Source organism: Mustela nigripes, chromosome 11 (assembly GCF_022355385.1).
Source record: "Mustela nigripes isolate SB6536 chromosome 11, MUSNIG.SB6536, whole genome shotgun sequence".
Taxonomy (NCBI): domain Eukaryota; kingdom Metazoa; phylum Chordata; class Mammalia; order Carnivora; family Mustelidae; genus Mustela; species Mustela nigripes.
The window spans coordinates 7,614,304-7,627,222 of record NC_081567.1 but is presented as its reverse complement, the minus strand read 5'-3'; the positions used below and the strand labels follow the sequence as shown (position 1 = coordinate 7,627,222).

The 12,919-nt window shown below is 59.3% G+C and overlaps 2 protein-coding genes across 2 annotated transcripts; one reads left to right on the top strand and one right to left on the bottom strand.

Annotated features, from left to right (window-relative positions):
• Positions 1–1,759: 1,759 nt before the first annotated feature.
• VGF (VGF nerve growth factor inducible) lies at positions 1,760–4,877 on the top strand. The gene is made up of 2 exons (XM_059414603.1): positions 1,760–1,983; positions 2,490–4,877. Exon 2 carries the CDS (start codon positions 2,510–2,512, stop codon positions 4,361–4,363), a length of 1,854 nt encoding a protein of 617 aa, XP_059270586.1. The 5' UTR covers positions 1,760–1,983; positions 2,490–2,509; the 3' UTR covers positions 4,364–4,877.
• Positions 4,878–5,733: 856 nt separating this feature from the next.
• AP1S1 (adaptor related protein complex 1 subunit sigma 1) lies at positions 5,734–11,866 on the bottom strand. The gene is made up of 5 exons (XM_059414602.1): positions 11,765–11,866; positions 9,757–9,935; positions 8,960–9,068; positions 7,801–7,938; positions 5,734–6,523 (listed from the first exon to the last, which is right to left on the bottom strand). The coding sequence occupies exons 1-5, from the start codon at positions 11,765–11,767 to the stop codon at positions 6,476–6,478; spliced, it is 477 nt and encodes a 158-aa protein (XP_059270585.1). The 5' UTR covers positions 11,768–11,866; the 3' UTR covers positions 5,734–6,475.
• Between the last annotated feature and the right edge of the window lie 1,053 nt (positions 11,867–12,919).

The following is a 12,919-nucleotide window of genomic DNA, read 5'->3' as shown; positions in this document are numbered from 1 at the left end:
ATTCCTTCCTTCCTCCCTCCCTCTCCTGCTCCCATCTCTTCTCTCTTTCCTCTCTCTCTACTCCTCCCCACCTCTTTCCCTGCAGAGCTGATGGGCTTTCTTCTGGGAAAGTCAAGCCACTGATGGAACCAAGAAGCCACTGCTGGCTATAGAGGAAAGCACGTGAGTGTGTGTGTGTGTGTGTGTGTGTGTGTGTGTGTGTCAGAGAGAGAGAGAGAGAGAGAGAGAGAGAGAGAGAGGAGGGTCAGTGCTAGGAACAGATGAGGAGGGGGGTGAGGACTGGCTCTGAAAGAGTCTCTGAGCCCCTGAGAGACAGCCCTGATCTCGGTTTCCGGAGTCTTAGGGTGTGGGTGCCCTGCGTGTGCCCACAGGCACCCCTGTGTCCGCAGTTCTTGTGTGTCTGGCATGTGTCATTGTCACTCCCCCCTTTCCCTGCCCACACCCCCGCACAGCTCGCTTGCACCGCAGCCCCCTCCAGCCTCCCTCCTCCCCTTCATTCCTGCAGTGGCTGCTCCCCTCGCTTCTCCCCTGCCCCCTCCCCATTTCCGCCCTCCCTCCACCCCCGCCCACGGGCTGGTCTCCCTTCAGTGGACCCGGCTCGCTGATGGATTCTCTTTGCGCAATCTGTGCGTCATCGCCCCCCCCAACCTCTAGCTGTCCAAGCCCCCAACCCCAACGCCTCTGGCAGGAGATACGGACGAGGGGTCTGATGGTTAGAGAGGGGCTATCTCTGACGTTGCACACTCACCCCCCCCACCCCTCTGCAACGCTTCAAACCTTCCCTTTAAGCAATGAAGAGAGCTGGAGTTGAGTCACCCCCCCAACCTGCACAACCCCCTCCCCACCTGGTTTGCTCTCGCCCTCCAAACGTCCTTTGGGGGGAAGCAGAGGGAGGGAAAGAAGCAGGAGGAGGGTGGGGGAGAGGTGGGCTGACAAGGGGCAAGCCGGGCCGCCAACATAAGCTACAGAGTGAGCTGGACTGAAGGACAGACACACCTTTTTCTCCAAACACGCACCGACTGTGAACAGACACGACATAGAGGCACACATCCTCAGTCTTTCCCCTTTCTTCCGACTCGGACCCTTTCCAACGGGATTACCAAAACCGCAAGATCCACCCATCTGCCCCGGCCCAGGGCCGGCACCCCGCACCGCAGATCCGCGAACAGCGCCAGCAGGCGCCCAGATCCGTCCCTCCTCTCTCGGGTTCACGCCGTCCTTGGGTGTGTTCCCCGTGAACCGTGCGTGCTGTCGGGGGGTGGGTAGTCCAGCCCCTTCCTCGGCTTTGGAATCTTTACCCTCCCCCTCCCCAGTATGGATCACCTACTGATGCCCAGTCAGACCCTGGGAGTGCCCCCATTCTGTTCGGCTCAGCGACGCGGGCTCCCGCAGCTGCAAGTTGCTCTGTAACCCACCCTCCCGCCTTGGAGCATCTCAGCATTCACCCTTCCATTCATTCTCACATTCATTCATTCATCCTTTTCTCCTCGTCCCTCCTTCATTCATTCATAGCCCCCTGCCCCGCCCGCCCCGGCGATTTCATTCATTCATTCATTCATTCATTTCCCCGGTGCTAAGCTAGCGCACGCCCCTCCAGCCGAGGCTCCCGGCGCGCAGGCGCAGGCCGGGAGAAGAACACCTTCTCCAATCACTGGGCTGCCCCCCACCTCGAGGCGCCCGCCCGCTTCCCCATGAATGAACATTGACGTCAATGGGGCGGGGCTATCCCACGTGACCCTGCGCTCTCCCCTTTATAAGGCGGCAGCGGCGCGGGCGCTGTCCAGCGTGCTGAAGCCGGAACGAGCGAGTCTCCCAGAGCCGCGCGGACCCAGCTGAGCCCAACCCACTGGACGCCAGAAATCGACCGTCGCTCCTATCCCAGCCACTGCTCGGAGCCGAGGCGGACGCGTCCCGATCTTCCCCTGTCCCCACCCCGCCCCGACCCGACCCTCCTCTCCACCTCCCGCATCGTGACACCAGCTGGTAAATACTCCGCTGTCCATCCCTCAAACCCTCGGCAGCCGTGGGCGTGAGGGAGGGTTCTCTCTCCTCCCGGATGGGGGTGTTAAAAACACAGCGGGGAGCCCCCGGTAAGGGTCCCTGGTAAATGGGGGAGTCGCCGCTTTTCTCTTGCTGCTGAAGTCGCCCACGCACCATCCGGGGAGTCCTGTGGGGAGGGAGCAGAGATTTTCCCCCCCTTATCTTAGCTGCTTAGTACGTGGGCGCTGGCAGTGAGATGGCTTAGGCAAGGGGGCGAGGAGGCACTGGGGGGAGCGAGGGTTGCGGGCGTTTTCCCATTTACACGACTCCAGAGATCGGCACAACATCTCTCTCCTTTGCACCTAAAGGTCCCTCTTCTGGGTAAGGTTAGGGGGATGAGGGAAGCCCTGGATTTCCTGATTAAAGGTGGGGGAAGGGGATATAGAATCAGAGAGCGGAAAATTCTTACAGAAACCCTCTCTTTCTTTGGTCCCTTCTATTTTTCACAGTCTCCGGCAGTCCTTTGGTCATGAAATCGCTCAGGTTGCCGGCTTCCACCCTCTTCTGCTTCCTTCTACTGATCAAGGGGTTGGGAGCAGCGCCCCCGGGGCACCCTGAGGCGCAGCCACCTCCCCTCAGCTCTGAACATAAAGAGCCGGTAGCTGGGGACGCAGTGCCCGGGCCGAAGGATGTTAGCGCCCCAGAGGTCCGAGCCGCTCGAAATTCTGAGCCTCAGGACGAGGGAGAGCTCTTCCAGGGCGTGGATCCCCGGGCGCTGGCCGCAGTGCTGCTGCAGGCACTTGACCGCCCGGGCTCGCCTCCGGCGCCCGGCGGCTCCCAGCAGGAGCCAAAGGAAGAAGCAGCAGAAGCTCTGCTGACCGAGACCGTGCGCAGCCAGACCCACAGCCTCCCGGCGCCAGAGACCCAGGCACCTGCGGCCCCGCCTCGCGCTCAGACTCAGGAGAATGGTCCCGAGGCTGGCGACCCCTCCGAAGAGCTCGAGGCGCTAGCTTCCCTGCTCCAGGAACTGCGAGATTTCAGTCCGAGCAACGCCAAGCGCCAGCAAGAGACAGCGGCAGCAGAGACGGAAACTCGCACGCACACGCTGACCCGAGTCAACCTGGAGAGCCCCGGGCCGGAGCGCGTGTGGCGCGCTTCGTGGGGAGAGTTCCAGGCGCGAGTCCCGGAGCGCGCGCCCCTGCCACCCCCTGCTCCCCCTCAATTCCAGGCGCGTATGCCGGAGAGTGGGCCCCTTCCTGAAGCCCACCAGTTCGGGGAAGGAGTGTCCTCCCCCAAAACACATCTAGGTGAGGCATTGGCACCCCTATCCAAGGCGTACCAAAGCCTGGGTGCCCCTTTCCCCAAGGCGCGCCGTCCGGAGAGCTCACTCCTGGGCGGCTCTGAGGCGGGGGAGCGCCTTCTACAGCAAGGGCTGGCGCAGGTAGAGGCCGGGCGGCGGCAGGCAGAGGCCACACGGCAGGCCGCGGCGCAGGAAGAGCGGCTGGCAGACCTCGCCTCCGACCTGCTGCTCCAGTATTTGCTGCAGGGCGGGGCCCGGCAGCGAGGCCTTGGGGGTCGGGGGCTGCAGGAGAAGGAGGAGGAGCGAGAGAGCGAGAGGGAGGATGCGGAGGCGGAGCAGGAGAGACGCGGCGGGGCAGAGAGGGTGGGGGAAGAGGATGAGGAGGCGGCGGAGGCGGAGGCAGAGGCGGAGGAGGCTGAGAGGGCGCGGCAGAACGCGCTGCTGTTCGCGGAGGAGGAGGACGGGGAAGCCGGAGCCGAAGACAAGCGCTCCCAGGAAGAGATGCCCGGCCACCGTCGGAAGGAGGCTGAGGGGGCAGAGGAGGGCGGGGAGGAGGACGACGACGATGAAGAGATGGACCCTCAGACGATCGACAGCCTCATTGAGCTGTCCACCAAACTCCACCTGCCAGCGGACGACGTGGTCAGCATCATCGAGGAGGTGGAGGAGAAGCGGAAGCGGAAGAAGAACGCCCCTCCCGAGCCCGTGCCGCACCCCCGGGCCGCCCCCGCCCCCACCCACGTCCGTTCCCCGCAGCCCCCGCCCCCTGTCCCCGCCCCCGCCCGCGAGGAGCTGCCCGACTGGAACGAGGTGCTCCCGCCCTGGGATCGCGAGGAGGACGAGTTGTTTCCCCCCGGGCCCTACCACCCTTTTCCCAATTATATCCGGCCGCGGACACTGCAGCCGCCCGCTGCCTCGCGCCGCCGCCACTACCACCACGCCCTGCCGCCTTCGCACCACTATCCTGACCGGGAGGCCCAGGCGCGGCGCGCGCAGGAGGAGGCGGAGGCGGAGGAGCGCCGGATGCAGGAGCAGGAGGAGCTGGAGAATTATATCGAGCACGTGCTGCTCCGGCGCCCGTGACCTGCCCTGGCTCCGCCCCCGTGCGCAGCTACCGCGTGCGCTGCCACCCCCCTCCGTGTTTCTCCTCTCCCTTCTCGGTGTTTGCATGCACCCCAGCCCCGCCCCTGGCCGCCTCCCGGCCCCGCCCCCGCCCTCGGGTCGCCCCGCCCCCGGGCTGCGCCGGGACCCGTCAGACCGCTTCCCGGATTCCAAGCCCGAACACCCTAGACTCACTCAAGGAGGCCCCCCGGGGCCACCCCAGGCGGCGGGTGGTTTGTGCGAATCCCCCACCCCACCCCACCGGGCCTCTGTCCCCACCTAGTCCCTCTCGGGACGTCCCCGTCCAAAACCGGAAAAAGCTGTTCCAGTTAATTGTGTGAAGAAGTGTCTGTCTCCTGCCCTTTGGGCCTCCAAGGAGCCTCTCCACCCTCTCCAGATCGCTGTGAATTTACCTATTCTTTCCCTTCTCTGTTGTAAATACCCCTCACGGAGGAAATAGTTTTGCTAAGAAATAAAAGTGACTATTTTATTAGGACTTTGTTCTCCGTTATTCACCCGTCCCCTTGGGCCTCCGTGGTCCTTCCCAAGGGGCGGTGAGGGAAGCGCCGGCCACAACACCCCTCGCCTCCTGTTCAAAAGCCAGGGTGGTGGAACCGCTTTCAGCCGCATTTCAGAGTAGAATATGGCCCATATCTACGAAGAAAGCCCAAATTGCACTTCCAGCCTAGCAGGGGTGGTGGTGGTGGCCGGTCGCCGTGGCGGAGGGTCCCTAGGCCACTTAGAAGCTTCTTCTAGCCATGACCCTCCAGCCTCTTTGGCCGGTGGCTCCACAGCCCAATTCCAACCTCACCATTCTCCTCCTTCCCCGGACACCTAAATTCCCTGGTCTTGTGTATTTTACAACATACAGGGAGGAGGGGCCTCCAGCTACAGAAACACCCTGCTTTCAGCCACTCCTCAACCCTTTGGTAAGCATACAGGGTTGGCTATACCCTTGACCCCCTGATTCCTCTCTCCAAATAAAACTAAAGCAGCTGAATGAAATCTTCCACAAAGGAACCCTTCCAGGAGTGAAACCGTGTCCCTAGGAGTTGCTCGTCCCTGGCTGAAGGTGGCCAGGGAGCTGGAGGTACCAAGTTCGGAGAGGCACTGAGCTCACAAATCCGATTGGAATAAGGGCGCTCAGCACGGGTTAAATTTCCACTTTGGATAAATGACGGATGTATTTTCATAGGACACGAATCCTAAAAATATTCATTATCATTCAAATTGAACCGGAGGTCCTCTATGTGTTTGTTTTTTTCCCTTTAACACCAGCAGTCCTAGCTCCCGTCCCCTTCTGACTGATCCCAGAGGCCTTTCCTTCCTTCACAGAGCCCAAGCAAACAAAGTCCAGAAACGCTTTTCCTTTTATTTCAGAGGAAAGGAAACAAAGTCAGACGCTTCCCACACCCCACCCCTTAGCTCCTCTCTGGAGCTTAGCTCCTGCCTCACCCAAAACATGGAGTGAAGGAGGGACAGTCTCCCTAGAGCCTGCCCTTCCCCCAGCCCTCACTTCCCGCAAAGTGGCAAGGTTAGAAAAAAATTAACCATGTTGTTCCTCCCCTGGCACTGGACAGAGTCCCCGCAGTGGCCGAGGAGGAGGAGGGTAGATGAGGGGAAAGGTCTTCCCTCTCAGTATTCAGAAATCCCCCCACCCCATCCCAGGCAGAGGGGCTGCCCTAGCTGGCTACTGGGGCACGGTGGAGGTAGGTTATGGGGCAAGGGAGAAGAGAAGAGCCCTGAAAACCTTTTCCCTTTAACCTGACGTATTTATATATTTACAGTTTTAACAAAGGGGAGAAAGTCTGGGGTAACATTAGATCTTCAAAGGCAGGGAAAGAAAGCCAAATAGCACCCCCATTTTGGTCACATTTTCCTACCTCCTAGCTCCTAAAACCTTCGTTGGGGAAAGGGGAAAGAGGAGACAGAGGTGAGGGAAGGAATGTTTGAGGGTCCTGAGCCCACGGCTCACTCCAGAAGAAGGTGAGGCAGCAGAGGAGGGGTGGCTGGGTCCCACCAAGAAAGGGGGCCCTCGTGCCCTGCCTCTCCACCAGCTCCCCACAGCTCCACGGGCCCAGGCGGGGTGGGGGGCTATGCCAGCCCCATCTCCTCCAGCACACTGCGGGGCGACTCATCTTCCTGAGGCAGAGACAGACAGAGGGTGACGCAGAGACACCAGGAGAGGCAGACAGGGAATGAGGGAGAGCGGGGTGGGCAAGACAATGACAATCACGGCGGGGGGGGGGGGGGGGCACAGAGAGACGGGGGGGGGGGGGGAGAGAAAAGCCAATGTGAGCTCAAAGCTGGGACAGTCTCCAGTCCCCAGTCTCCAGGGTCCCGCCCCCTAGAGCCAACTGTGGCAAGGAGGGGTTCCAGGTGGGGTCTGCTGCCACCCAGAGAACCCCAAACCAGAAGCTTGGGGAGCAGGGGGCGCTCCGTCTCTGAGGCAGAAGGGAGTGAAGACGGGACTGAGGGGTGGGAACCCTGCTTTCTGGAGGCTGGGGGTGCCAGATGGTTGGGTCCTTTGATTCAGAGTGGGGGCAGGGAGTAATAAATTGGCATCAGGTCCCTGAGGGAAGGTGAACCAGACTGCAGAGAAATGAGTCATTAGGGTCTGAGCAGCGCACTAGTAACAGGGGTGGGTGTGTGTGCCAGGGCACGTGCATGTGTCTGTGTGTGTGTGTGTGTGTGTGTGTGTGTGTGAAGGGGAAGCTGGACCAGTGAGGTGCCAAGTTCAATCCTGCCCTTTCTCCTACTGCAGAGAAGAGCCCCCATCTCTCCCCCTCCTCAGAGCCAGCCCAGGCCAGCTTGCTTGTCATTGCAGATTCTGGTGACTCATCTCCCTGCACCAAGTCTCAGCAGTGGCACAGCAGAGAGGGGGCAGGCAGTAATGGGGCGAGGGCGGGGGCGTCAGAGAGCAGAGAACCAACAGCCAGGCACCCTCTACCCCAACCCCCAAATCCCCATAGCCCCTTGCTTCTGAGGAGCAGAGGCTTTTGGGTGTGTGTGTGCTGTTACCAAAAAAGGGGGGAGGGGCCCCCCACCTCCATGAGACACCAGGAAAGAAGAATTACCTATCATGGGCCCCTCTCCGGTTCCCTAAGCAACCCCAAATGCCAAGAGAAGTATGGGACCAAGGAGATCTGGCTGGGACGAGACACCCTGGGTCTCGGGAGAAGGAGGAAGAGCGGGCACAGGAGGGCTGCCGGCCACCCTGACTTCCCACCCTGAGCAGTCAGTCAGCGCTTGAGGGCAAGCTGGCCAACCGGGCGCCATGGGGGCCAGACGCCACAGAGAGGGGGGCTCCCTTGGCAGCCAGAAGGTGGCAGCTGCGGCTGGCAGGCGAGGTGTCCAGGGAAGGAAGGGCCCCCTGTGCCATGGCACTCTTCCTCCTCCTCACTGTCCTGGGCCCATACCTCCTGCAGCAGGTCGGCCTGCTCGATGGCCTTCAGCACACTCTTTTTGGAAGTGTCCTGGACATCACCCCCCATGAGAAACTCATCCAAGATGAAGTAGGCCTTCTCAAAGTTGAAGATGATGTCCAGCTCGCACACCTGGGGGGGGACGGGGAGAAGGCAGAGTTGAATGTCAAGGTGCATTCCCACCCCACCGGTAGCCTAGCCGCCCACCCTCTTTTCTTCTCACAGCAACACAGTCTTCTTTGTGACCACTGCTCCCACCTCACGCTCCTGCCCCAGGCCTATGAACCCCTGAACCCCAAAGCCTTAGTACTCGGTTTAATTTTTTCTTCTCCTTGTCTAGTCTCTTTCTCTGTGAACATGAAAAACAAGTTGCCCTAATCTACCCTACTGTGAGTCCTGTTGCCTTCCCCCCAAAATCTGTGTCATTGTTTCCCTCCTGGGGCCAGGCTAGCCTCCCTCCCTGGGCGCTACGGGGCTGAGAAGGAGGAGATTCTGGATCACGGGCGGAAAGACTTGAGCGCCAAGCAGGGCTCTGCCACTACGCCGCTAGATGGACATGACATTTCATTTCTCTGCGTCTGGTTTCTCATCGCAAAATTGAGATAACACCACCTACTCACAAGATAAAATGAGGAGCAGACACGAGAGCCTGAAAGCGCTTTGTAAACTGTTAATTTGGAATACAAATGAGGAAATTGTTCCTTCTCCCCGTCTAAGGTCTGAGCTGACAGTCCATGCCTGGCCTATTCCCTCTTTCCCCTGCCGATCAGTAAATCCAGACTTGCTGGGCATGGGACCCGGACATCACTAATTTAAAAAAAGAAAAAATCAACTCTCCAGAAAATTCCAATGCAAAGTCAAGGTCAGGAGCCACTGATAAAATCTGAAATGTGGGGTCTGTCCTTCTGTGAGACCTCAGAGCTCAGCTCTAGATATACTGAGTGGCAGAATCTGGTGCATACCCAACACCACCCCCCCCGCCCCGCCCCAGGCTGATTAAGGGATATGGCTAATAGGCTTAAGGCTTAAAGAGGGGAATTAATTACTGTTCTCACTGTTCCAACTTGGCCTCTCCCAAACCTTCCAGGCAGAGACTGGGTTTGGTAGAAAGAGAGGACTGCTGGGTACAGACAGGGCGGGTGGGGGGACTTACGCTGCCGAAGTACTTGTCCAGGAGCTCCACGTACCGGTGGATCAGCTCCAGCGTGATGAGCTCATTGTCTTGGCCTTCGATGGCGCAACAGAAGTAGAGGCTGGCGTATCTGCAGGTAGGGGCACAAGCGGGGTTGCTGGAGGGGCTGCTGGGCCTGCTTTAGGACGCAGGCTCTGTGCGCCCAAACCTCCCATTTCTCCTTATTTATTTCCAGCACAGGGTCCGTGTCCCTTCTGGACACAGGCTGGGTCTGTGTCCCTACTGGACACAGGCGGGGTGGCCCCAGGGTATGCAAATAGTAACAACTCACTCTGCCTCTTGGTGGCTCTCACAAGATAGAGACAAACATGCAAGCTCTTTCCCTCTTACCCTCTGACCTGTTCAGTTTGACTCAGCAAAAACCTGAGCCAACTAATTCACCTGCTCAGAGAAGGAACTGGACAGAGTGTGTGTGTGTGTGTGTGTGTGTGTGTGCGCGCGCGCGCGCGCGCGTGCATGTGTTTGGGGAGAGGCGGTGCAGGATCTATTATTGTTGAATGAGGCTGCAAGGGACACATGTGATGGACAGGATAAGGCCTTGGTGACAGAGGTAGGTGTCAGGCATGAGTGAAACAAGTGGGGAACCGGAATTTCTTCCAGGTAAGTTTGGAGAGTAAAGGAAGCTAGAGTTCCTCACTGCCCTCCAGATGGCCTTAGCTCCCAGTTCTCCCTGACCTCATTGCTCAGCTGTTTGAACCCACTGCCAGACCCCCCTCTGGCAGGATCCGGACAGCTATGGAAAGGAGATGGCGAGTCACCTCTTATAGACGACTTTGAGATCCCTCCACTCCAGGAAGCTGCACATCTTGGGCTTGCGAGCCAGAACAACCTGCATAAGCTCCCGGACCATTTTCTTCCGCTCCTTGTCTGATGTGGCCAGGTACCATTTCTGCAGCCGCAGCTTCCCCTGCCGGCTGAACAGCAGCATGAATCGCATCTAGGGGCAAGGGGCAGAGCTGAGGGTCAGAGATCTGGTTCTCTGAATTTGTTTACTCCAGAAACACAGCTACGGATGCGTCCCACAAATGTCTCTAACTCTTCTCTATTCACAGCTCCCAAGGGGTTCAAACAGCAGCCCTTGGGAGTCAACTCTGGGTATGCCCAACAGCAGGTGCCTTTCCTTCTGGGGCATGTCAGAGCTTCAGAGTCTCTCATTTGGGTTCAAATCCCAGCTCCGGTAGTGGAGAAATTTGCCTCGGGCGATTATTCTATGTCTCAGGGCCTCAGTTTCCTGGTCTGTAAGATGGGTGTAATAAAACTACCTACCTGTTTGGAGGGATTAAATGAGTTGCTATACACAATTGTGCCTGTCACATGGTAAGGACAGTAACACCTTAAGTGTCACTATTATTACTCCTTCCCCTCCTGTTTCCTACTTCTGTCTTCCAAAGGTCAGTAAAATGCCTAGTAAGGTGACAAGCAGCTCATAGCTGAAACCACAGAGATGTCTGCTTTCTTCTGTAGTCCCCCTACCCACCACCATGCTGAAATGGGATATTTTGTCTCTGCAGACGCTACCTTAATTCTCCACCCTATTCCTAGCCATACACCCTTGCGGATGTCCCCAGTGCACTGCCCTCCAGTGCCAGTCGTATGCCCAGGGGTAAATTCCACCCTCTTCTCTCCTCAGCCAGCCAGGCCTCTGGCCACCCTCAGTCCTGTCTTTCTTCCTTTTAGGGTGCCTCCAGCTATGCACCTGCACCCACTCTTTTCCAGATACCAGGTGACCGAAATTATTTCCTTCTCAGTTCCTGGGTTAGGACACTGCCATCCTGGGTGGTTCCTGGAGCTTTGTGGAACAAAGTGCATGCTGAGTAGAGTGGGGAGGAGTACACAGCCCTCACTACCCCATGGACCCCCAGTTTCCCAGTTCCAGGGGGTCCAGTCTACACCCTGGAGTTAGCTCCTTCTCCCTGTAGTTCTCCTCTCCCTGGGCATTACCAAGGGCTTGGATCCGTGGGTGTTTGAAACTGGACTTGTTTAGGAGATTAAATGAGAAATCAAGGGGGGTTTGGTGGTGGGGAAGGGGACAGGCTGCTAGCGTGGCAGGAGGGCAACAGAGGGGCGCAAGGAAGCCCTTCCGCCTGAGACTGGGGGGGCAGGGGAGCTGGAAGCCAGGAGGAAGACGGAAGGCCTGGGCTCCGGAAAGAGAATGGGATGGGGGTGGGGGGCGGAGAGCCAAGAGCACGGGAGCCGGGGATCTGAAGCCCGGGTCCCGGAGGGCAAGACCTCGAGCCCACTTGGCTTTCCCACCTCACCCAGCCTGCAGGCGAGCAGAGCGATAAACCGAGGCAGGACATCCACTCCTCGGACCCGGAAACTCTCCCTTCCCACACACCGCTCTCCCCGGGCCCGCCGTTCCGCTGGGCTGCACGGGAACAGAGGGTCTTGGTGACCCGCCAACCCCGCCGCCTCCCTTCGCCGGCAGGCCCCCGCGCCCCTTTTCCTCCGGCGACTTCCTGCGGCAGGGGTCGGGACCCCCTGGACCGCCACCCACGCGCTACCCCCCGGCTCGGGACGCTTCCGCCGCCCCCTAGTCAGTCCCCTCTTGCCCCCCAAATGCGCCCATTCCCCGTCCCTTCTCCCTAAAGCCGTTTCCAGCTGCTCTTCCTTGCGAGGCCGTCTGGCCCACCCGCCCGGGGAAGCGGGGCCTCCGAGGACGGGAGGAAGAGAGGGCGGCCCCCACAGAGGGCGGCCCCCAAGGACCCCCGCAGGTGCAGCCCACGCCCCTCGGTTCCCCCTCCCCTCCCTCTCCACACAGCCTACCATCCTGCAGCCTCCGGCTCGGCGCGTCCCTCTTCGGCCACCGTACGCGCCAGCTCCCCTCCCTTTCTTAACCTATCTCCTCCTTCCCTCCCTCTCGTTTGAAGCCCCGCCCCGTCCCGCCCCGGCTCCGAGGCCCTTCCAGAGGCGTACGGCGCAGGCGCCAGCTCTGCGGCGCGCGCGGGCGGGGCTGGAGGCGGAGATGCGGAAGCCATGGCAACCAGGTCCTCGACTTCAGCTGTGAGTAGCTCTGTCGTCATGGTAACAAGGCCGTCTGGTGGGCAGGTTGGAAGATGGGGGAGGAGGACAATGAGGTCCTCGCGCTTCGGAACCTTGCGGGGAAAAGGCGGGAAAGGGGGTGAGAGGTGGAGGGGACGACTGGTGGAGTTTGTGGGGAAACAGGGACGACTGAGGGGGGCGCGGGGGCGATGGAGAGGGCGCAGGGCGGGAACCGGACGTGGGGAAGGAGTCCTGACTTGAGGGCTTGAGGAAGACCAGACGAAGCGTGGTGGTGGTGGTGGGGGGCGGCGGGGGTTGACATAAATATGGAGCCCAAAGAGAGATGTACCGAGAACCTGCTCGATGCGGCGCCCACCTGAAGTGAGGGAAGTGTGTAGGTCATGAGGGAGATGGGAGATTTTAAAAAAAAAGGGGGGGTGCTGATAGGAAAGGGATGTGCGGAGAAGGGAGCGGGCATGAATGAAGGCAAAACGGGAAGAAATACAGAGCCTCCTAAAAGGGCAGCACGGGTCGAAACTGAAAAAGGACAGATGTAACCGGGACGCCAGGGCAAAGATGAGGCTGTGAATTAGTGAATTAGATGAGGCTTTCGGGCCGGCGGCGTGCGCGGGTGAGCATGCGCACCTGTGCCTGCGTGCTTCCTCGCGGTGGAGTGAAGCAATTGGCAGGTCGGGGTAAGAGAACCCCTTCCCTTTTGTCAGGTCGAAAATGATGTTATTATTTCTGAATAGCACTTGAAGCAATTGTTGCTAAGGTCTCACCCGTCTCCATTTTATGCTCTTTTTTTTTTTTTCTTACTCTTGGATATGAATTAATATGCTCTCGTTGCAAGAACAGGGGGCCTAATTCGCCTGGGATACGGTCTCGTCTCTGACCCTTACTGGATGTGTGGCTTCAGATGAGTCATTTAGCCCTCAG

Bases quoted from the DNA above. Each gene is read 5' to 3' on its own strand.
- VGF (XM_059414603.1), top strand. From the start codon at position 2,510: ATGAAATCGCTCAGGTTGCCGGCTTCCACCCTCTTCTGCTTCCTTCTA.
- AP1S1 (XM_059414602.1), bottom strand. The intron at 9,069-9,756 runs GTGACTCGCCAT...CCCTACCTGCAG, and splicing joins CTCAAAGTCGTCTATAAGAG to ATACGCCAGCCTCTACTTCT. The intron at 6,524-7,800 runs GTATGGGCCCAG...TCTCTGCCTCAG, and splicing joins AGGCCGACCTGCTGCAGGAG to GAAGATGAGTCGCCCCGCAG.